Raw genomic sequence first — 25,000 nt, 5'->3', positions numbered from 1 at the left:
ATCCCAGCTAACAATTTGACTAAAGGTTGGCGTGACATACGTATATTGTGTAGAACCATCGATACGTGTTTATAACGTATTTACAACTAATTTTGCTACGTCGTATTCTAATATAACATTCGCGAATACGTTTAGTGTTTACTGGGATAAATTTCTAATGAGTTTCTGTTAGCCTTAACTGCAGTATTTCCCTTATATCCAGAAACGGAATTGTGATTCTCTGGATCACTTACTTTATTCAATACGAACAACGATAAGACTGTATGTTCTTTAGTTTAAACTGTTGAACACGTTACTTTAGTTATACTTAAGCCATTGTATAGACGAGATCAACAAGTGTAATACTTTATCATTTTTTTTGTTTCTATGTAGCTAGTAGTTCGTACGACAATTTCTAAACCCATGTTTTCTAATAGATAAAGACTGAACTGAATAATTATCTAATATTAGTGTGTACATATTTGATTGTCAGAATAAGACATTTTTTTTATACTAGGGGCCTATTAAAAACTATTTTGTGGTTAGACTAAAGTGTTTAGAGATGTATCATATTTTGTACTATAATTTTAGGTCGAAACCTATCACCGTATAAGAAAATGTAACATGTCATTGCATTCATACATAAGAAAAAAAACATAAGAGATTAAATAATCAACCTAATTTTGCTTCTTTTGATAACATTTATAACTGAATAAAAATAATAAGTAAGTAAAACAAATTTAATTTAGAGCCTATACTTTTACATTAAGCCTAGGTCTAATTTAAAAATAACAAGTTTGTACGATGTACAAATAGATTGTTATTGGCATTGATTCTAATATTAATATTGTAATAATTAACTTCTTACAACGGTATTTTGATTTAAAATAACTTAGAGATTGGAACCTTTTTGTTGCGAATCTGTTCGGGGTGGCGCCAGTGGAAGGCCGGGGGCCAAGGCCGATGGCCCCCTTCGGGAGAGCTGCCCCACCTCCGTCGAGGAGAAAAAACACAATTTGTCGGGGAGGAAAAAAAATCCTCGGGTTAAAATCGTGGCCCCACACCTGAATCTTGGACATTATTAACATGAATGGTCGTTTGTTAGACGGTTCCTCCTGCAGTGACATAGCACGTAGTCCTATGTAACATGAAGCTAAAGCTTCTCGACCTGCTTTATCCTACGTGGCGCCGTTTGGGACATTAAAATTTATGTTTAAAGATAAAATTCTAATTGGTGAAGATATAATGATCCACAGATATATTTCTGAATAACTATTCTGTATCATCATTAATTCTCTGTTAATTTTCTTTCAACAAAAGAAATTCTGTATCCAGAGAATTTTACTCTATCAATATCCATATTCATACACCCGTCATGATTTCAATCGTCGCTTCGGACCTCGCGTGGTTAATTGTGAGTTTGCTTATATTTATGAATGTGTTCTGTAGCGTATTGTGTACTGTTACGACATTGTATTTTGGGGTGACTTCATAAGCTTACAATACAAAGAATATATAGCTCTTTAAAAGGAGGAATAATTATGTACTGTAGTGTATTTTCCATTTTATCCTTGGATATAATATAGTAGGATTAGGCTGACAAATACCTTTTGTCCAAATGTTTTGATTCTATGCCAGACTTTAATGAAAAATAAGACCCTTTCTTTATTGCTATGCCACTTGAAATTTAAATATAGGCCTGTAAAAATCAAGTAATTAAAAGATAACATTCTACTATACATCACCTTGGTCAAATTTACTAGATTTGTAATATATTTATGCAGTACAGCAACCAGTGTATCGTTAACTTTAGAAACGTTTCACTGGTTCATTTTGTGTATTAAAATTATTTCGTTTTTATGATATGAATTCGAACTTTGAATATCATATTTCTTTGTCAGTTTGTCTGTCTAATTTATACAGGCCACCTTGTTTAGATTTGCAAAATCAGTTAATCATTGGTAACGACTGACGACCTAACAAACTGTAATGATGATGATTTTATGGCAATAATTACATTGATGATGATTTCGCTCATACAGACACTAATTATGCTATAGCCTATTATTAGTACAGTATTTATTTATTTGGATTTGGATTAGGATTTATTTGGTGTAAACACCAAGGATAGCCCAAGAAAGTCTAGAAGAAGACTTATTTCCAGTGGAGTCCTTCTGGTGGTGATTGGGCAGTACACCGGGAGACAATCCCCTACTCTTTTCCAAAGAGTGTACTGCATGGGCCATTATTGCACACGGGACCAAGGGTTTAAACGTCCCATCCGAAAGACGGTGATCTGTTGCAACTTGTATTTCAGCCCTCCAGCTGCGATGAGAATTGAACCGGGGACTTAGAGATCTCCACGATTCAGCGCACACACAGTGACTACCACCAGTTTAGCCGATCGAGCTAAGCTGCTCTCTGCACATTCATATAACATAAATAAATACAATCATATAACAGAAGAAAAAAAATGACTGAATACGTTATATTTACATAAATATAACAACAATAATATACAAAAATAAACGCACGCAAGAAAACCAATCACACACACAAAGAAAAAGAAACAAAAAATATTAGAACACATTTAGTCATGAAAAAAAAAATTATATTCTAATGGGATTACAACATTTTGAGAAAACAATTACATTGACAATTATTAAAAGTCAAGTCAAATAACCTGACAGTATGAGGCATATAGCTAGAAGCATATGGATGGGGAGATAGTAGTCAAGCAAGCAGGCGAGCGACAATTAATGTAAATGAAAACATGGCCTTCATCAGCGAGAATGAGGAAAACATCATGAATCAATATAATATAGGCTGTCTTATCGAAAAAGAATAAAGGTGACAGAGAGCAAATGAGAAATACTTATAAAACTGTACAATGATTGGTCTATTTATCTATGCATACTGTATTGTAGATACCCAGTAAATGAAAAAACGGTGTACAATTAATGAAAGTTGACTTGCGGAACACAAATTTATTAAGCTACAACAAAATCAAACGGATATTTCGATAGCGCCTGCTATCTTCATCAACGTTAAAGTTTAACGTTGATTAAGATACTTTACAACTTTTGTACGGAATGTCCCAAACGGCACCCCGTATTTAAAGCCTGAAATTGGCCAAAATATAAGCACATTGAGACCGGGGAAAAATTTTACTGGTTCTTATAAAAAGAAGAGTGTATACTGGCATCAGTGATACCAGTATATTTATATACAGTACGTAAATTTTCAGATAAGGACCTACAGGTATTGATAGGGAAGCAAAGAAATAGGAATGAAAAATGACTTCCTGAATCTTCTGCTGATCGGAATCAAGTTTCAAGGTCAAATTGCTTGTGTCATCCCAAAAGTGTGTACCCATGACCTATATGGAGTAATACTCGATTCCTAATAAGATGAATTGCTTCCTAGAATAATAGCAAGGAAACGTGAATTGAATAATGTCAAACCCAAGTAAGAAAAGCTCCAAGGAAAGGTTTCATAAAATTTGATTTCTCTCAAGTTCAATTCGAATCTGCAGCCGTCATTTACATTGTTAGTTGTATAAATATTACCATACTAAATTCATTTTCCTGTGATTGGCTGTACCCAATAGCGCGTTGCAAAGAAAGTATATTCGCACAACGTTGGTGGTCAATTATGTTCACACTTGAGAAAATTAACCGATGTAAATATCAGATACACTGTCCTTGAATGTGTCGATAGATGGTGAATCAACGAGAAAGGCGCAATATTGGTCATTTTGGGGTTTGTCACTGATATCTCTTGAGTTAAGACATAGGCATTTTTTGATTTTTTTCCAAAAAACCAAGCTATGTTGATGAATCAGATATAGCAGTTAAGAGAGTAGACATGTATATTTGATATAGAAATATCAGATATAGCTGCTGAGAGAGTAGACATACTGTAGTGTATGTATATCTGATATAGAAATGTTTGTATCAGATATCAGTATATATCACTATATCTGATATAGAAGTGTAAGTATCAGATATCAGTAAATATCAGTATATCTTTTATAGAAATGTATGTATCAGATATCAGTAAATATCAGTATATCTGATATAGAAATGTATGTATCAGATATCAGTATATCTGATATAGAAATGTATGCATCAGATATCAGTAAACATCAGTATATCTGATATAGAAATGTACGTATGTATCAGATATCAGTAAATATCAGTATATCTGATATAGAAATGTATGTATCAGATATAACTAAATATCAGTGTATGTATCAGATATCAGTTAAATTATATATTCAATAGACATATCACTTTATATCAGTTACATGAAAGATACTGCAAAGCATGTATCAGTAAAAGTGCTATATCATTAAAAATCAGTGCTATAATGTTGATATTAATTGCTACAACCAGCTACATCAGACTAATATCAATATCAATAAGTAGCATAATTATGATGTAATCTGCTATAGCCAATAATAGTGATATATTTTGATATTTGATTGCTTTACTAATGCTAGCTTAAGTTTTTTGAGCTATAGCTAATGAATAGCTATACCCCTGCTTTTATTGATATTATGTTGATATGACCAATATTGCGCCTGTGTGGAATCAACAACATGTTGAGGTAAAAACCGTTTATTCCATTTAAGTAAACAAGATATTGAATGTTTTATGTTGTTTGTTTGAGATTTATTAACTGGCTTTCCAAATCAGAGGACCATGTTATTACATTCTTACGGAGTCTATGCTTTCTCGCTACCAAAACAACTTCAATATCTATAAAATCTTATAATGTACGGTAAACACAGAGACATGCTCTTGTTGGCAATTATTAAAAGTAGGTTGTTTATTACAACTACAGTGTTTCATTGGTCCCTTAAGGTTTTAACTACTAGCTGCCAAGATTTTTTTTCTCAAAACTTTAACAAACATAAACGGGTGGAAAGTAACCTCTTCATTGTAGCATTGTGTAGCATTGTTTTCTATTAATGATGTATAGAAAACAAGTTCACTCACTCTGAAGAATTTGGCTTCAGAGTTATGAGACTCCCTATACAATATAGGGTCTCTGAAATCCTCACCGCCCCTTATATTAATGACAATGATCAATGGCGGATTCAAGGGATTTTTGCCGGATGCCCTACAAATTAGTCTAAAGTTGCTGTCTGGTGTAAGATATTGTCATTCTAGGCCTCTGTTGGTTATTTCTATTCCGTCTGATGAGAATTAAAACAAAAATTCCACCCGCCCCTATTTATCTTTTAAAAAAAAAGAAAGAAAGGCAAACAAACAATTTATTTTATTTGGCCCAATGTGGATACACAAAGGAATGGGCTATCGAAGATAGTTCAATACTGAACAAGATTGAAGAAAATACAGTAGGCCAAGTAAAGTCAAGGTTTTGCAAACACACACAAAAGACGTTCACACTTGTCTGACCTGCTGCATTAGTCCCTTGAGGTCGACAATTTTATAGTTTAGTGTCTTTATAAAGTACAACGATAGGTCAGGGTGGTTCTTGTTGTTTTCCTTTTCCCGGCTTTTAGAATTAATTCGCACTTTCAATACAGTTGCATTGCCTCTAATAGAACAATGAATATCAAAGTAATCAATAGAGTTCTATCTCTTGCGGCTGATTCCTTCGTCCCTGACGATCTTCGAAAATTGACAGTATGTATTATAAAGGGTAATGTTTGCCAATCATTATAGGAGAGCAGTTTAATAGTTAACTAGGCTAAACTGGCAGTTGCCACAGGGCGTAACTGCCCATTTTTACACCTTATTCCCCCAGTTTTTAAATATTAAAAAATCTGTATCTCATTCACCGTTCCCCAGTTTTTCGTCAAACAACTTTTGTCTGTCTTAGAAAAGGTTCCTCCGGAGCCTGCCTTTAAAGAAAACCATACAGATGTTGATGCCAAACACAAGTGTGTATGAAAAACAATAGGGTTATATTAGTTAAATCGAGGTAATGTTGGTGTCATAGGCCGGAAGGGCAAATAAGGTCACATAAAATCATTATTCGTTAGTACACACAAATTATAGGGTTATAAGCAAATCAAAGGCAGTAACCTTATCAATTACACTGTATAACTTCATAACCATTAATGGCATTTAAGACCAGGGATTAAATTACAAGGGATTGCGATTAATTTAAATACTGTATAGTAATCAATAAATGTTATTTTGTATGGCTTAAATAGAACGGCTTTGTATTCATTACCATCAAAAATAGTGTCGTCTCATGCTCAGAACGTGTAGCAGTACAGTACTTCAGGCCGTGTCAGTCAACATACGTAGGTTTGCATTTGCGATTTTATTACGAGTATTAAAGTTTGTATAATTAATTAACAACTTCTATAGGTCTGAATATTACGGTATTACGTTACGTTTACTATTAAGGTATAGATTTACACTATAGCTATTTAGATGTGACGCGTTACCGCAGCTACACCGACCAACACGCGTATTGCTCCTTGCGTCAGGCTACAAGTTGCGTTAATGCGCGATTTATAACAAGCAGCTTTATACAGGTGCTTTGCATAAAAAAGCGTGGCGTATGTATACTTATAGATTTTGGACAACAATGTAAGTACTACCAGTTGCTGAACTATGGAAAACCAAAATTTTAGGTATTGGCCATGGTCTGATTTATTATGAAAATTTAGAGTGGATAAAAAGATGTCAATCATTAGAAACGCATGCTTGTAGGCCCTAAGTGTTTTTCTGTATCTAATGAGGATGTTGAATTTTTAAATTGCAATTTAGTGAGCCACAGCATTTACAGTAAATACAATTGCAATTAATATAAAGCTTAAATACAAAAATGACATTGTAAATTATTGTTATTATTTAATCCATCAAATTCTTTAAAAATATTATTGTCATTTATTACAACTTTAATATTAAAAAATACCGATATGAAAGCCCTAAGCGAGACTATTTACTATGAGGGTTAAATCTAGGTACAACATCAAGGTGTGAGAGATTTGCACACTTATAAAATATAACACTAAACTGCAGTCATGTATATACAACAATGATGAACGTTATGAAGGAAAACAGAAGAGTGTTTAGCATTGAACTGGGCAGTTGCGGACACAGGACTGTTTACCCAGGGAACAATGAAAATGTTCACTGTTCCCTGGTTTACCAGAGAGGGAATTTAATTAGCAATCAAGGACCCAATGTCCGAGTGGGACAGTTTAGAAATGTTCCCCTTACCTATTGTGTTCCAACGAGCAATCTAGTAGTTCCTTAGTTTTTAGCTATTTTAATTCGATCATATGATTTCACATTATGGTTAGAGACCTTTGAGCTGCTACTGGTTGTTGGGGGAGGAGACAGGAAAGATCAATTCATTCGCCATCCCTGGAGCCGCAACTGGGATTTGGTTGAATGACTAGTACTTCTATCAAAAGCTCTGAGCATATCTCGCCTTCTTGCAAGGATTGGAGAGCTTCTTCTAGCGAACCACAACGATATTTCCTAAGCGCATAAAGTTAGTTACCATGGATGGTAACATATGACCACTTCTTCTAGATAGGCCTAAATCTCAGTTTCCATGATTTTGATCAATTTAAAAATGAAAATACAAAAGATAAAATATAAAAAACTGTACAGAAAACTCTGCCTTCTTAATAATTATTACATTCATATATGATGAACTTAGAATTGGTACTATACACTAAAATCTGTAATTATCAGACGATAATTATTTGAGGGGATTTTATATAAAATGATATGTTTAAAAAAAAACCAAACCAATTTTCTATGACCCACAAACCATGTGGCTTGTTACAGACTGGAATGTGTTCGAATGCTACAGTCCATAGTTATGTGCACATATTTGTAATATTTTTTTTTTTCAATTTATCACAAAATGCTGCACAACATTCGAGAAAACCTCTATAATGTTAAGCATTATGTTTATAACCACTGCTTCTCTTGATTTTTAGGGTCCTTCATTTCATAGTCGATGTGTTTGGCGTGAGTGGCATTCGTTGGGTTAGGCCTTTGTTGATTATTAGTCTTGCGTGTACGCCGGTTGCTGTTACAGCACATGTACTCGATTAAAAACACGAATATACTGATGATTACTCCAATCGAAAAAAGGGCATATATACCCCTGAAATCGTATGCGGTATACGAATAGATACCTTGTTTTTCCCAAGTAGTTAAGTTCCCGCAACGACTGTGTCTGTCCCAGTAGTTGAGCTCGAGCCGATGAATGACACCGTTGTCCCTTAAATTCTGAATGGCGTGAGAAATAGGTTCCTCTAAAGGTGAGCCTTTCCGAACTGCCAAAGCATAACTTTGCTGTACCAGAGTTCCGCTTCCCACAAACAGATCGCACGGTTCCTTAGAAGCTTCGTATTCCAGTATCGGCGCTTCCCCTAGGAGTGTGTATTTTCCTCCAGAATTACGGATCATTTTAACGCCCTCTCCCAATGAATCTACTATTCCGCTAGGATTTGCATTCTTAAGCATTTTATACAATTGATTGTCAGTGTTGTCTCTAGACTTTTTGAAATAGAAGAACGTTGAACTCGACTCGATAAACCCTGGCTGTACTTCCAGTTGGTCCACAAGCTCGTACACGGTTCGGATCTTAGTAAGTTGTTTAGAAAAGTTCAAGTACCTAGGCGCGTTAGATAGAAACAAGAACACCATTATAATCACAAACGCCCACCAAAAAATGGTAATAACTCGACCCGAGTTCGAACGAGGAGATGCGTCATAGCTCTGAAGGAAAAGCGTCGAGCCTAGAAACCACATGGTGTTGGTTGCGTTGAAGTTATCGCGATTCTCTTCGAATACATCACCTCGTTCAGCAGCAGCTCTCCATTCGTAGGGACTGAAGTAGTTACAAAGGTATAGGATTAAGGTGACCAAAAAGAAAAGAATTCCGTTTAAGATCCAGACTTCAGCTGCAAACGGGTAAAATATGTTGAAAACAGCGTCTTTCACGTGATTCGGATGCTGCACCATGGCCCTAACTCCGGCATCCATGAAAGGGTAAGTGAAAGCCACTGCGGCCGAACGATCTGCTCGAATGGTTAACGGTCCTGCAGCAATGTCTGCTTTCTGGAAGGCAATCGAAAGGATGGGGGTTAGAAATCAAAGTTCCATGAATATCCATGTGAAAGATTGGGGATGTACGTATGGATGTTTACATTTGAACAAGTACTAAGTCAGCCAACTAACTACTATGGTTACATAATTCTCACGGTAACTAGGGTACTGTTAATAAACTGTACAGAAGGCATCTTCCGATAAACCAGTTAAAAATGTACTCTAGGAAATACGCTTTCATGTGGTTACTGTAACTGCAGTGTGTTACACCATGCCTTAGTCGGTATCTCAGAATGCATCAAGTAAAGTCCAACTCAAGACAGCGTCGGCCGACGCAGCCCGCCGCGATTTGTTGTAGCGTCGGGTCTGTGTGAGTTAAACGCAGACGCGATGGTGTGCGTCAGTGGCAGTCGCGTCGTAGAATATTAAACATGTTTAATATTTCTCACGACGGCTTAAGACTGTCCCCGACGATAAATCGGGTCGAGCTGCGTCGGCCGACGCTGTCTGAGTTGGCCTTAACAGTTAGATAGCTCTGAATCGAGCGACTCTTAGGTAAAAACACGAGATTTATTAAGAGTTGATGGAAGACATTATTGAAAATTAGAAATTTAGACATTTTAATCTTACCCCGCGATATACTTCACCGACCATTCCACTCCAAATATTGTCATATTTGCCAGGTCGTCCATATTTGCCGTCAGGCACCAATTCCACTTCATAGTTGAACTCGATACGCTTTATACTGTTCTTTATTTCTTCTAGTAGCTCCATTATGAAACCTTCAAATCGCCCGTTGGTCGCGTCTTTTTCTCCGTCTGTTTTTACGAAAAGGAACGGTGCGGCCTTGTAGGAAAAACATAAATTTGTCATCATCATAATATTGTAATCATCATCCTCATTGCAATGAAAAACTATTCAGAATTTTATAAATAATAATCTTTCAAAAAGTGAGATAGACCTATGTACAACACATGTTACACTTTTAACACCCCATACGTTACAGTTTATGGTATAACAAAAGAAAGAGATGTTATTACCTCAATTGAAACAACCTGAAGTTTACGGTCCTCTCCTTTTAAATAACGTGTGATATTAAATCGGTTTTCACTTTCAAATGGTAGGTTGTATCTTTGTTCCCAGTGTGCCGGATTCTGTACCCATTCGCCTCTCTGTGAAATGTTTTATATTTAATGGTAATGGTAATGGCTGTATATTTATTAAGCGCATACTACAATAGTCTCTATGCGCTTGAAATGCTTAAAATGAATTATTTATAAGATAATTACGATTTCTAAACAGTCATGGTCATGAGTATGACGATGATGATGATGAATATGACGACGACGACGACGACGATGACGACGACGACGACGATGATGATGATGATGATGATGATGATGATGATGATGATGATGATGATGATGATGATGACGACGATGATAATGAATAAAATAGTGACAATATACAACATATTTAATCAAGTGTTTCGAAGAAATAATACAGTACATGTGATGGGGATAGAGTGGTGAGTTCCTTCTACAAAACTTACCAGTTGGTTGAGAGCCCTCCCTCGTCCACTGTACACCATCACTGAGTAATTGACGCGATTGCCTATCTCATCGAACGCAATGTTGCCGGTTAGCCCTTCAAAGTTATACTATACAAAAATGATAAACAACATATAAATCATTTCTATTACAATAGATAAGATAAACAAATATTTACCGTATGTAAGTGCATGTATAATGCATAAACATATTTGAAAATCAATAATCTATCTTTCGTATAATAATTTATATCTGGTGTATAAAATCCGACAGCACAGTAATTATTATAATAGCATGCTGAACTAGTATTAACCAATGGCTGTAACAAAAGTTATATTTACCCATAGCATATCGTGGAAAAGTTCGCTAAGTGGACGTTCATTTGGGTTAGTTTCCTCACATGGTTGAATAACACTATCACCGGGAAAGATGTTACTCAGACTCTGGCTATCTCCTTTTCGTTCGTGGTACCTCCTAAGGCCATAAGCGGCAGTAATAAACGCGTCAAACATTAGTTTCTCACGCATGGACCACTCACGTGACTCGCGATTGTTGATCTGTATGGACGGGTAGGTGTACTGCCATTCTGTTGTGTAGTTCATCTTAAAACGGGTGATGTACACGCCTTCTTTCTCCAGAATTTCTTCTAAACTTCGATCTATAAACACATCCTGCACAAATCAAGACATTAGAATAAAACAATATATCATTATGCCTAGTAATAGGAGGATATCGTTTTGGGAAGATTTCAATAGCAAAAAAAAAAAAAAAAAAAAAAAAAAGAGAGTTGTAGTCACATTACAACTTTTCATTGGTTGTGTAGATGGGAACTTAAACTGATCATAATTAGCATTGATTTATTGCTATCCATACCATAGCAATACGATCTGATAGCTTTTCCATTTAAAAAAAAAATGGGGGAATCATAAACAAACCGTTGGTCATGACTCGTACAATACAATTTCATTAATTTAAAAAAAAAAAAAACTTATCGTTCATGTTAAGATGACTGTAAGATCTTGTAGAACGTAACGACATGACGTAGGCCTAGCATCCACTGCGCATGTGAGAACATTGAGTTCCCTGTAATAATTCTAGGGCGCAGGTTGGCACCTATGGCCCGAATACGTTGTGCAATGAATGATCGGTCAGTCGTCACACAAGCAAAATGCTCCTGAATGATTAACCGAACCAGTAGCTAAAGGCAAACTTACTAGATAGGCCAACATCCAAGTGTATTTGCTGGAGAATATATCATGTTCAATGCCTTGTTTTATGATCTCCAGCGTGGCTTCCTCGCTCTCTGTCATTAGAAGGATGTTCTGGTTATTGTCGGATTTGATCTTCTCAGCTAAGGCTGGTACATCGCCATCGTAAGCTCGTAAAGTAATGTTGAATTTGTTCTCTGAAGCATACACCCTTATGTCTTCAAATGTATTGTGCTCTATAAAGTAATACATAACTTAATTATTCTTATAATGTCAATAATAATTATAATAATAATAATAATAATAATAATAATAATAAAAATAAAAATAAAAATAAAAATAAAAATAATAATAAAAATAAAAATAATAACAAATAATAATAATAATAATAATAATAATAATAATAATAATAATAATAATAATAATAATAATAATAATAATAATAATAATAATAATAATAATAATAATAATAATAATAATAATAATAATAATAATAATGGGTTAAATTCCTGTCAGTGTTGCAGGATTTTTTCTCACGACCAAAACAACTCCACTCCCTAAATCTCATATTGAGATTAAGTTAGTTTGTGTAAAGCATCGTGTGTGAATGTTTGTCTTGTGTAAAGGCTTTTCACCTACAAGTAGGACAGTGATATATTCGCTATTAACAATCCTTGGCACATGTATTGTGTGCCTAAATAAAAGAAAAAAGAGAGAAGAAAAAAAAATAATGTGTCAGTAATAAAAATAATATTAAATGTCAATAATAATAATAATAATAAATAAATAAATATAATAATAAATATAATATTAATAATAATACTAATGTCAATAATAATAACAGATGTATATAATAGATGTAAATAATAATAATAATAATAATAATAAATGTCAATAATAATAAAATTAAATGTCAATTATTATATTATTATTATTATCATAATTACTACAGTATTATTAAAATAATTATTAGGGTTATTATTATTGCTAATAATAAATATTAAATTACATTATTGTTAAGTCAATAATAATAACAATAATAATTGTATTATTTTATTACTATTATTATATCATTATTATTACTATTATTATTATTATTATTATTATTATTATTATTATTATTAGGCCTATTACTATTGCTAATAATAAGGCTTAAACTTACGGCTGTCTTGGTAAACAATCGTCCATTTACGCCACTTAAAATAATCCAACATATCAAGCAGAAGTGTGCTCATGTCCTCAGGGGTTGGGTACAGCTTGAGGGCACGGGAGTTCGATCCAATCTGGCCGGGATCAATTGTGAATATTGGTCCCGGGAGGGCCTGACTGACAAAACCGCCTACATCACCGCAGTCGATACACACATCCTCGGTAACTATCAGGGTGGACAGCACATTATTTTCGACAAATTCACATGCTTAATTTTAGAAGAAAAAAAATATAACAACATCATGTCCATTGTCAGGAAACATTTTGCTTTACCAAACTTAGGCCTACCGTGATACTGTTTACTTTTTCTAGCATTTTTGTATTAATTGCAGAATTATCGAAACCAATCAATCAGTATAATTGCATCTGGTTTATTGATCAAAATAGACATTCAATAATTTACTTGACGCTAGATTATGATTATTCCGAGTTTATAAGGAGTGGATAATAAAGTTCTGGTGTATTGCTTTAACATTTATCAAAAAAAATGTTATAAGTAACTCCATGTATACAAAATTCATAACCAGTAGGTATTTGGAAATTCAAGTTTGTTTGCAAACGTTCGACAAATTTGATGACGTCAGCGTACGGACGAACATCCAGATCGCATTGTAAAGCTTCCTATTGGTTCACAACATAGGAACCTACATACATTGCTAATTTAAATACAGTAGTCAGACGTATGCCACTGTGATCCTACTCACCTCAATTGAATCTTCAGAGGAATGAAGATAATTACAATAATCGCACATCTATTTCACTTATAATAATCGCACATCTATTTCTAAACATTTTAATGACGTATCGAATGGCAGTGTAGTATTGCGCATGCAGCTCAATAAAATATTAACGGCGATTGAATTATCACATAAAAACAAAAAAGTCTCTGGATTTGCCACTGCCGTTTGGAAAAAAAATACTTACTATGCATTAAAGCTGGATATAAGTCTTCAGTGGTGAATCTATCGATTTCAACTACCGATACATCTTTATGAAACTGTGTCAAGAATGTGCTATTTGCCCGGACCACTGACATAGCATGGGTCAATATTTCATAGTAAACGCTTCCGGGACTTCCGGTATCTTTTCCGAGCAACGCACCTATAATTAAAAGAAAAGTAACATCGATTGAATTATATCGAAAGAGACAAAACATATGTTTTTACAATAGATAAAGATGGATAGTTTGTTGACCGTTGCACAGTGTCTCATTACCTGCCCTTCAAAATATTTTCAAAAAATATAGACATAGACATAGACATCACTTTATTCATCCAAAAATTTAAAAATTACATTGTTCTTTCCATCTACTCTCACAGAAAAATAAAAACTGTCTGACATATCTTGAAGCAGGTGGATTCAGCATTCAAAACTTGGTTCCATAGTTTCGTCGGGGTGGGAAAATGTGTTGATGTATTTTTTTACACTGGATTAGTAGACTCTAAATAGATTAAATAAGCCTATCAAATCCCTAATAGACACCATTGAGGGGTATCGCCACTGGAGTACGAGATCATCTGCAAATAAAATGTGTATGAGTTTAGTCATTCCTAATCCGCAACCATCAAAATCATAATTATTGTTAAATTCGTAATGTAAATCATTAATGAAAAGAGAAAATAGGAGTGGTGAAAGAATGCATCCTTGTTTTAAACCATTTTTACAATTAAAGAAATCTGTAATGCCATTTTTTGTACGGACACAACTTTTTACATTTTCAAATCCCTAATAGACACCATTGAGGGGTATCGCCACTGGACAATATTTCTGGGGGTTCTAAGCAATCCCTAACCACGCCAGCCAGGGACATCAACCTTTTCGTTCGTCGAAGACATGGCCTCCCTGTTTTGTCTTTTAAGAAATTTGTTTTTGACTACATTGGTTCAGTCGTTAGTATAAAGTTAATAAAATACATCAGATATTAGTTAATTCATGTTCATCGTAAACTAAAATCAGAAATTAAAAACAGAAACACTCGACAGTAATAATTTATGCCTAGGCCTATCAGCATTAAAAGAGCTATACTGAAAGTTAATATTTCTTGACATTATGTGGTTTTCAGTAGTATGAATTACCTATAATTATTGCTGGTGAAGAATTTGTTATTAGTTGGCGATGAAAAAACCAAAAAGGCCAAAAACAGAATGAGGGAGCAACAAAAACGGATGGAATACAAAAGTCGACATATTCGTTGCAATACATTTTATTGTTTGTTTAAGTCAACATATCTGAGGTTTCATTACCGTTACACAGTTTCTATTGATGTATTATTATATACATCTGCACAAACATACATACTATTAATTTAAATAATATAGCCGTGCATAGGTCCATGCATAAACGATTATGATAATGATGTATACAACCACACCCGGTGAGTCATATCAGCATGCAGGTACGGCAACTCCATACAGTACAAGTTAATTAACGCATGAAAGGAATTGATACTGAAGGTATATGGTCGTCAGTGTAAAAATGGAAGTTTCTGGAAGCAGCAGGTCCGGTATTGTTTTAATGCCTAAGTATGATGATTATTAGGCCATATTAGTAATATTTTATTTTGGTAAATGCTTGGCTTAAAAACCAGGATATTAATGGTCATCATCATTACCATCATCATTGTTTGTTTGTAATGACATTTATATTATTATTATATTTGTACAAAGCATAACAAGGTATTAATTTATATAATACCTTGTTATATATATTAATACCTTGTTATGCTCTGTACAAGGCATTAATTTATATAACTATATATAATCTTATTGAATGCCAGACTTTCTGGAATTCTGTATATCACGTAGTACAAGGACAATTTGAAGTCTAAGAATTATGACAATGAATATTATATTAATCTAAATAAAGAAATGTGGATTTGTAAAGTGTACTGTACTATCAGCACAGAGCTAGCGGTGGATTTGAAGTAGGCCCATTACCCTTGAACTTATATTATTTGAATTCTGTTTGATCCACTTACAGTCATTTAGATATTTTCTCAGGATTTGCAACAGGACAGGAATGTATACTTCAACCATACACACCTACCAATTTATGCTTCTGGGCGGTGATGAGAGACAAACGTAGGTACACTGCTTTTAAAGGGGCGCAAATGCAAATAAAGCACAGCGAATGTTCAAACCCCAAACGCCGACCTTGAATGCTTAGACCCCGAAATACAACTGCTTCGCCAACCGCTCCTAAGGGTATATTTTTATACTTTTATTTTAAAATATTTTCTATAATATTTATTATCGATGTCTAAAAAACATGTCATTCCTAGAGTAGAGCCTTTATTCACCAACCAGACTAAAAATATTCAGTAATAATTATTAAAACAAACTGAAAGTGGGTCACCATAGCAGGAGAAACCTCCGTCTGGGTAGACCTTTTAAATTGCAAAACCCTGACAGATATTCAGTAACAGGTTACTTTAAACGATGATTTCTTTTTTGACATTTTGACCAAAGTGGTATAAATCATTTAGTACTACAATGTTAAATGGTGATTTCAGAAGTCTCGGGTTTAAAATTCAATTAAATCACGGATCCAACTTTAGACTCGTTGATGGACAGATCACAGTAAATATTTTTATGTCACCGTTAATTTTTTATTTTTTTATTTTGGGGATTTCCTTAAATTTAGTTATATATATTTATTTTCCTTCAATTAGTTTTTATCAAATTGTGATCTGTATGTTGGCTTCACCAAACATTAGATTACAAAAGGACTATTGTGTCCGACCCTGATTTGTTACAAGGAATAAACAATTAATACTTTAGAATAATAGCTAAATTACTTTTTTCGGTTAAATGCACTTCAAAAACTTATTTATATCAAGCAAACGACCTATTTTTTAGGAGTCTTTCGGTGTGAAATCGTTTAAAGTTTTTAGTGTGTAAAAGATTAACCACGGGCGAAAACCTGATTTCTAAGGGCAAGAAAATGAACGGTTTACCATTGCATTCATCTTTAGAATTAATGCCGCCGGGGTGCTGATTGACATCTGACAATTTAACGTTCGATAACAGCTTTTATTTGTTGTGGTATAGTTATTATGGTAGTTACGTTTGTTTGGATTTATTTGCTTTGCTTATGGCATGAAATGACCCATGCACCTCGGGACACAAGAGTATGCCTGACTTTTTTCCGCTATTTAGGCAATAATATCGAAATTACATAGGCAATGCTTTCTTACATAAAATACACAACATTTACAGGGTGTTGATGAAGAGATATCCAGTCCTATTTATAGACGTTTGTTGTACTTACATTTTTAAAGTATGACGACCGACCATATGAGCCATTGTTATCTCTAGCTAATAATTGTGAGCTAAACTTCACTGTAGGCTTATATCAGGAAATAGTTAAATTGTAATTTCACTGTTCCCTGCCTATATTAAATCGGAAAGCTGACATAGAGTAATATAATATAACGGTATTAAATAATCTATATATAATGGCTCAAATACAGGTATATAAAGCCTGTAATAAGAGGCTATAATAATAATCACCCAATACTCTCTTTTTTTTCAATGTCAGTTTAGTAGGAAAAGGAAATAGTCGCACGTATATGCTGTCATTCCCACATTATGCAAATGTTTTAGAGATTAAATAGAGTATTGAAAATATAGCTGGGGGCGCAAGGTTAGTCAACAATGCATCTATAATAAAGGAACTGACTTCACCATCCTCGTACAATGGACAGTGAGCTATGGCAACAATTGTAAAAATAACCTATTGAAATAGAAATGCTGAAGGTACCGTACTACGTTTAACAAAAGTAGGCCAAATTCAAAAGCTTAAAAAATGGCGATCAATAGAATCTACATTTTCGCTCCCCCAACAAAACAGTACTTTGTCGCTTAAGATAATCCTACCTCTCTCTATCTTTCTATGTGACCTCATAGATTGTCTGTTAAAAGAAACCCAGGAATTGATGAAAATGGAAAAAGAGGTGTTGATTACTCTTAGTTACAACGTGCCAGCTGTGTAATCCTCATCGGATACACACAATGTATGGTTTTTTTTTTCTGTTTTTTTTTTGTTTTTTTTTTGTTTGTTTGTTTGTTTGTTTTTTTTTTTTACTTATCCGGTAGACGGGCCACATAATGCACCATTAGATGCCTATTAATCAATCTTTACTGTTTTTACTCTTTTTTTGTGTGAAGAGGGTTGGGTGGGAATCTTGTTGCGATATGTCAGATAATCATTTTAGAATGCCAACATCATTAACAATAGGCTATAGGCGAATAAACTCTCTATTGACAGTGGCGTATATAGGAGTTTTGGTATGGAGGGGGATGCTGGGTGCGCCAATGTTAAGTGGGTCGGGCTCAAGCTAGGCGGGTGCATATGTGGGGCTGCAGACGGTGCGATCGCATCCCCTAATTGTATTAAGAAAATAATTGTTGTATTGTATTGTTGATATGAACATAGTAGGGCTACCGGTAAGATTTTTTAAGGTATGAGAATTCAATTTCCAGGCACCTATAGCATGAATGGCGGATCCAGGGGTTCATGAGTTGGACGATTTCCCAACCACCCCCTCCCCCTCTTGAAGAAACGTAACAAAGCACTGCTGGGTCCTGGCTTACAAAATGTATGCCTAGGTATAGGTTGGCATATCGGACAGACTAGGCTTAGCCCAACTAGCCTTCAATTACATAAATTAAAAACACTGTTTTTGCTTCCCACGGAGGACCCCTAGACCCTATTTCAATTCGGGGTTTTTTGAAAAAATATTGAACCCTTCTTTTAAATCCTGGATCCGCCCCAACCTAGAGGTCCCAAAATGTTCGCAATCAGCCCCAACCATGTCGGGCTGAGGTGGTGTCGTCTCTCACGCACCTCCTACCGCCAAATCCTGCATCCTCCCCAGTCGAGGATTGATTGAGGGAAAACTAGCAGGTACAAAAGGTGATACGAAGTGATTTGTAAATACTTGAGCATATTAATCCTTTAATCAGCAAATTTCCTGCTACACGGTCTGTTGTAGATATTCCACATTTTTTTTTTTTTTTTTTTTTTTTTTAATGCAGACCTAATTTTTATTTATTTTATCATAATCTAATCTCTGGATTTTGGATAAAATTTTGCTTCAACGTGTAAATCATTATATTATAGTCCTACATTATGCGGTTAATTCAGGTGTCAATGATTGTTAAATAGGGCCAGATTTATGAAAACCATGCCAAGTACCTCTTACGAAGGACAATAAAGTAGAGTGACGCTTCCGTATTGGAATGTATTGTGGTTGAAGCAAAGATAAAAAACAAATGTATCAAGAACCGATAATACATGAGTAACGCTTCCGTTTACGATAACAAAAATTATAACAAACGAATCTTTTTAGCTAGAAACACATTATGCAGCATTTAAAGCATGCCCAGAACGCAGAATTTCAATTTTAAAAATGATTCATTTAATATTACAGGGATACTTGATTAAAAAAAAATTAAGTGAAATTATCAAAACACATATTAGGCCTATATTCATAATAGGTTTAGTTAAATTGACATAGGCCTATAGTGTGATATTTATTTTTATCCAAATTTGAAACATTATAGTTCCTTATTAAACTAAAATGGCGCTTGAAATGTTAACAAAATATGCAAATTTGCTAAAATGTATTAGAAAGTCAATAAGCCGGCTAATGTTTATAGAACATGTTGTGTTCATTTTATACTTTACTACATTTTATATCGACGATACAGGCAATATTTAGCAGCGTCTCTCGGCGCAAACAGTAAACATAAAAAAAGGCATAAACCTACTTTATAATCGATCCAGGTTTATGAGGCTACTGTTTTATTTTTATATAAATTTGTTGGGATATTATAATAAAGGTATCTAGCTATTAGTACCGTATGATCAGACCCACCATCTATCAGTAAATACAGTACTGCTCTAATGCACTTGGTACCGTTAGCAGTGAAAGCTAATGTCTGAGATGTACTGTTAATCCGACTTCCCTATTCACCCGACTATTGTTACGTAGAAGGACAAATAGATAATACGAGCGAATCACTCTATACATATTCATCATCCAAGGTTTCAAACTCTGAGTATTTGGTTAAAAATAAGCCACGTTTTAAAGATATTGTTGTTAAAGTATGCCTACCTATAAATTATTGAGAAAAATAGTATAGCCTAGCTAGAACTGACTGTTAGGCTATGTACAATATATATAAAAACATGGGAGATGAGTAATTTTAACTCGTATTTTTAAATGCGCGATCAGTTACTTTTCAAAATATCAACAGGTATGCAAACAAAAATTTACACTTACCGAATGTAACACCTTCTCCATTTGATAGGCGAATATTGGTGTGAAAATACGCCAAACACGCTAATATCTGTATGACAGCGTGTGCCATTTTAGCGCGATATACAATATCGAGGTTTATCTTGTACGCGTTATATTTTTGAAAAAATATATACGATGCGGTTTAGTATTTCGCATAAAATGGCGGCTTAAAAAAATACCAGAGATGGCCAGCTTTGTACGATACGTTAGTGTAATACGTAATATGCTGATTAGCTAAGCGTCACTGACACGGAGCTGGTTCAATGGGATCTTTTGAGAAATTACATACGCCCTCAACCTTGACATTAATATTAATTACAGAAAAGCTATTTGGTGTGTAATGTAAAACAAGGAATTTGTTCAATTATTGATTGGCAATGAGGAACAATTCCTCAATTAACGAGACAAGTCGTTGAGGATCAATTTTAATTCATGAACCGTTTTAGCATGAAATTATAATTACTGTAAACTTTAACAAATTCCATTATGTTACACTGGCCCTTGTTGACAAAACCAATGATCGGTTAAATCATGGAGGAAATAATATCTTAATATATTTCCTCCAAGGTTAAATAAAGTATGGACCTAACTAGATTTCATATAGCGGTGTTATTAGTTTTATAAGACGGGTGAAAACTGACTGTAGAATCGTCGATAATCTAGGCTAAGCGCTTCGAGAAGTGTAGGGGGTTACCCCGGTGTACTGGTCCATTTTCCAGTCCCCTGTCCGGCCACAGAAGAAGCGTTTACGTCGCGGCCCATGTCAGGTATCCATCCCACCTGCGAATCCATCTACCACACTACGTAAGCTAGATCATACACACTAGCTACGTAGTGACTCGATAAGAAGAAGCGCTTACTGTAAAATGAATGTATTAGCTTACAATGCTGACAGTATTCATTTTTCTACTTGTGAAATACTGGTTTTATTGAGTTCCAATTTTAGTTTAACTTAATTACATTTTCAAACAATTTCATACCATTTTCATTTATTGTAGTTTGTTTAATTAAAAAAATATACATAGAAATTGTGTTTGCTCTGTGACACAATCACACAATATACAACTAACAAAATAGGCCTACCAATGTTATCATGTAGCGTTCAGCACGATATTAAACAACCAGAAATCCTTATTCAAGCAATATGTAATCTAGTGTAATAAATATTATATACGGCATTCGTAGTTTAGGTTTCGTAACGAATTTTAGTTTTTGTAGACGAACTTATCGCAAATGGAGTGTAGTCAGAATAGGGTATAATTACAGGCATTCCATATAAAAAAATGACCTTTCTAATCTTATAAGTGACAAGATATTTATTTATTTATACATTTAGTGATTCATGGTTGGTGCATACGTTGTCATTTTAGGTAATTTAACTTAAAACAAGCGACCTGAACCTCAAGTCAGTTTATCTATATACTATTGGGACTACTCTATATAGTGTTAAGTAATGGTTCTGATCATCATTTTCATTTATGTAGTTTATTCATATATGACAAAAAATAATTCCTCAAAACGATTTCTGGATTTTAGTTTTATAAGATGCGAAAGATCCCGATGAGGGCGCTATTCACAAAATATACATGATCTGCAAGTAACAGAACGTATTGTACGAATAATTACTAATATATATTATCATCGATTTTAACCAAAAGGCTGTAATTTTACCAGTCCAAATGCAAATTCAGGCATAGGCCTATAATAAAACAAGACAAAAAACAAAAAAACTTCCCGACCATTATGATTAGAGCAATTCAACAGTACAACACGGCAAATTGTGCTTTCCTATTTTCGAAAAATACTGTAATAACAATAACTAACAACAGGATAATGAAAAAAAATAGTAATTATAAGAGCAACAACAAATACAATAATGCCAAAATGTGCAATAATAATAATAATAATAATAATAACAATAATAATAATAATGATAACAACAACAACAGTAATAATAAATAATAATAATAATAATAATAATAATAATAATAATAATAATAATAATAATAATAATAATAAATGCACCCTCCAATTCGAGAACCCTCCAATTCCAAAACCCTCTAATTTGAGACTACTGTTGCAAAAAATCAAATACTATAACAATCTTTTAACACAAACCATCTAATTGGAAACCGAACCCCTAGACTATCCCACATTTTTAGGTCTCAATGGCAGTCTCGAAGTGGAGTGTGAACTGTAATAAATGTGTTACTTGTAATCAATATACTTATTGTTTTACAGCATTCAAGTATTGTTGAGACTATTAAACATTACATATACCATCATTTTATTTATTTAGCATGATAGTTACAGGTATCTATTGTAATTTGTTTTTCTCATCACTCTCCAATAAACCATGCTAAATATAATTGCGCAGATGAATACCTAGAGGAGTTACACATGAAGTGCATACAATCGATTTAATACACAATTATTTTTAAAACCTCGACTTCCTACTGACCTTGGCATTTTGGCATTTCACTCAGAAATTTAATAATCTTTTCCTTATACCAATATGTAGACAAACATAGGTAAATGGGGAACCTTCCTGGCGGAGATACGCAGGCTTAGGCCTAGGCCTACTATTACACACTTGCTGACATTTTAATATAAAGTTTATATTGTATTCCTTTACATTTTCGTAGGAATTCTTCTTTCACATTTTAACGATAATCCAGGGAATTGACCATCGGTTGCTCTTCAGACGTATTTAGCCAGAATAGACAAGACTGAGACGAAAAATACAACGACCATACAATCAGATGGAAACAGTTTGGTTTTATATCCACTCATCCTTCGACAAACTTCCAGATTTAGTAAGCTGCGGCTCATTTTGATGCTCACTCGCCACCCTTGCCCCATTATGTCCTCCACGGCCTGTATTTACGGAATAGATTCCGCGACTCTGCCTAACCTCGCCTCTCCGTGATGTGGCACTATTCTTCTTTTTGCACTTTTTGGTGGGACAGCAGCAAAGAGATTCCACGAGGAAGGTCACAAAACTGACGATCATACTAAGTGCAAGAAGTAGGTAAATACCGTAAAAATCGACAGAAGTGTACGAAAAAATGCCCTGTTTCTCCCACGTGGTCATGTTACCGCAGCGGTTATGTCGCTGCCACCAATTGAACTCCAACCGATGTATCTGCTCGTTCTCGATCAGTACTTCAATCGCGTGTGAGAGAGGTTCTGTTAATGGCGAGTCTTTGCGGACAGCGAGTGCGTAACTTTGCCTGTAAAGTTTCCCAGCGGTTACGTACATATCACAGGGTTCTTTTGATGCGTGAAAATCAAGGACAGGGGTTTCCCCAATCAAAGCAAAACGGTTACTGCTATTGCGAACACGTTCAATGCCTTCTTCCATACTAGATACATAAGCGCTTGGTTCAGCATTCGTAATGACTTTGAAAAACTGGTTGAGTGTTTGGTCTTTGGACTTCTTTAGGAGATGGAATGTGGAATCGCTTTTAACTATTCCCGGTTGAACGTCGTATTTGCGAAGCATTTCATCCATTGACCTCACATTTGCCACTCTCTTTGTTGACTGCAGAAAAAATGGTAAATTTGTAATGTAAAGAAACATCATGATGATAACAAATGCCCACCAAAATACTGCCATTACACGGCCTGCGTTTGATCGTGGAGATGTGTCATAACTCTGAAAAAACAGCGTAGACGCCAAGAACCACATCGTGTTTGACTTACTAAAATTGTCCTTGTTTTCCAAAAACGTGCCACCGCGCATCGAAGTTGCACTCCACTCGTACGGATCAAAATAGCTGATTGCATAAATGATCATACTAACGATAATAAATACGACTGCATTTAAAATCCATACCCAGAGCGAGAATGGATATAAAAAGCTGAGCACATCTCCAGTGGTGTAGCTAGGATGACGGATCAGAGCCGCTAAATCAGCCTGCATAAATGCGCTTGTGAACTGTACGTCTTTTGCCCGGTCAGGCCGGATGGTCAGTGGGCCAGCTGCGATGTCCGCTTTCTGTAACACAATGTGTTTGAATTCTTAATTATTTGATGCTATATTGACGATTATGAATGAGCACGTTCATGTTCATAAAAATAACGTTACTATTAATACAAATATAAAGATAAAGACAAAAAAAGGCGAAGACAAACATATAAAGATGAAGGAAATGACGACTAGATATGTATGGTGTGTACGTGAAAGTAAAGTTAAAAGTCATTATCCTCATGAGGCAAAAGTTTGGTCCATAGTGCGCTGTCAGCAGCTTAGTTAATTGGTTCTAAGAATGTCCATGTGGAGGTAACAAGAGAATCCTGGCCAGCCACACAATAGCCATCGTAATGCATACAAGCAATCCATTACAATCACTCACTTCTGAACGAAGTGATCCCATGGGCTTCAGTTGGGAATAAGTAATTTAAGAAACCATCGCCCTTCAACCCTTCAATAAACCAGCAGGATTTATTAAAAAAAAAAAAAAATCATCGTCATCCCCATCAAGGTAATTCAACAAAAGGACGCACATCTCCGCTCTCGAACATAGCGCGTGTGTACAGTCCTTTGATCTTTATTGTGGCATCGACAATCCGATACTAGTTGCGAGTACAGCCGTCAATTATTAGTCTATGCGTGCCATTCGTTTTATGGTGTTAGTTTTTATTTTATTAATTTTGGGTACTTCGATGTGTATAAGAGACAGC

The 25,000-nt window shown here is 34.7% G+C and overlaps 3 protein-coding genes across 3 annotated transcripts in view; 1 reads left to right on the top strand and 2 right to left on the bottom strand.

Annotated features, from left to right (window-relative positions):
* LOC117111620 (glutamate receptor 2-like) overlaps positions 1 to 253 on the top strand; it is an 18,012-nt gene extending 17,759 nt beyond the window's left edge. Inside the window, exon 11 of the mRNA XM_033254571.1 lies at positions 1 to 253. This exon is cut by the window's left edge and continues 1,469 nt beyond it. The gene's annotated coding sequence lies outside the window, so the exon portion shown is untranslated.
* A 6,019-nt stretch (positions 254 to 6,272) lies between these two features.
* On the bottom strand, positions 6,273 to 20,561 carry LOC117111609 (glutamate receptor 3-like). Its single transcript, XM_033254560.1, has 9 exons — positions 20,297 to 20,561; positions 13,933 to 14,109; positions 12,962 to 13,216; positions 11,806 to 12,035; positions 10,933 to 11,262; positions 10,594 to 10,701; positions 10,082 to 10,213; positions 9,672 to 9,887; positions 6,273 to 9,053 (listed from the first exon to the last, which is right to left on the bottom strand). The coding sequence occupies exons 1-9, from the start codon at positions 20,382 to 20,384 to the stop codon at positions 7,896 to 7,898; spliced, it is 2,694 nt and encodes an 897-aa protein (XP_033110451.1). The 5' UTR covers positions 20,385 to 20,561; the 3' UTR covers positions 6,273 to 7,895.
* A 1,708-nt stretch (positions 20,562 to 22,269) lies between these two features.
* Positions 22,270 to 25,000, bottom strand: part of LOC117111472 (glutamate receptor 2-like) — a 39,934-nt gene continuing 37,203 nt past the window's right edge. The window contains exon 8 of the mRNA XM_033254397.1: positions 22,270 to 24,314. Within this exon, the coding sequence (XP_033110288.1) occupies positions 23,094 to 24,314 (1,221 nt within the window). The 3' untranslated portion in view covers positions 22,270 to 23,093. The remainder of the gene's footprint in view (positions 24,315 to 25,000) is intronic.

The sequence above is a fragment of the Anneissia japonica genome, unplaced genomic scaffold (genome assembly GCF_011630105.1).
Source record: "Anneissia japonica isolate Jap-2015-1 unplaced genomic scaffold, ASM1163010v1 scaffold351_len699533_cov169, whole genome shotgun sequence".
Classification (NCBI taxonomy): Eukaryota; Metazoa; Echinodermata; class Crinoidea; order Comatulida; family Comatulidae; genus Anneissia; species Anneissia japonica.
Note: the sequence above shows the minus strand (reverse complement) of the source record. Positions and strands in the feature narration are given on the sequence as shown.

Bases quoted from the DNA above. Each gene is read 5' to 3' on its own strand.
- LOC117111609 (XM_033254560.1), bottom strand. From the start codon at position 20,384: ATGGCACACGCTGTCATACAGATATTAGCGTGTTTGGCGTATTTTCAC. The intron at 12,036-12,961 runs GTAAGTTTAAGC...ATTACTTTATAG, and splicing joins GATTGTTTACCAAGACAGCC to AGCACAATACATTTGAAGAC. The intron at 9,888-10,081 runs GTAATAACATCT...TTTTCCTACAAG, and splicing joins TTCAGGTTGTTTCAATTGAG to GCCGCACCGTTCCTTTTCGT.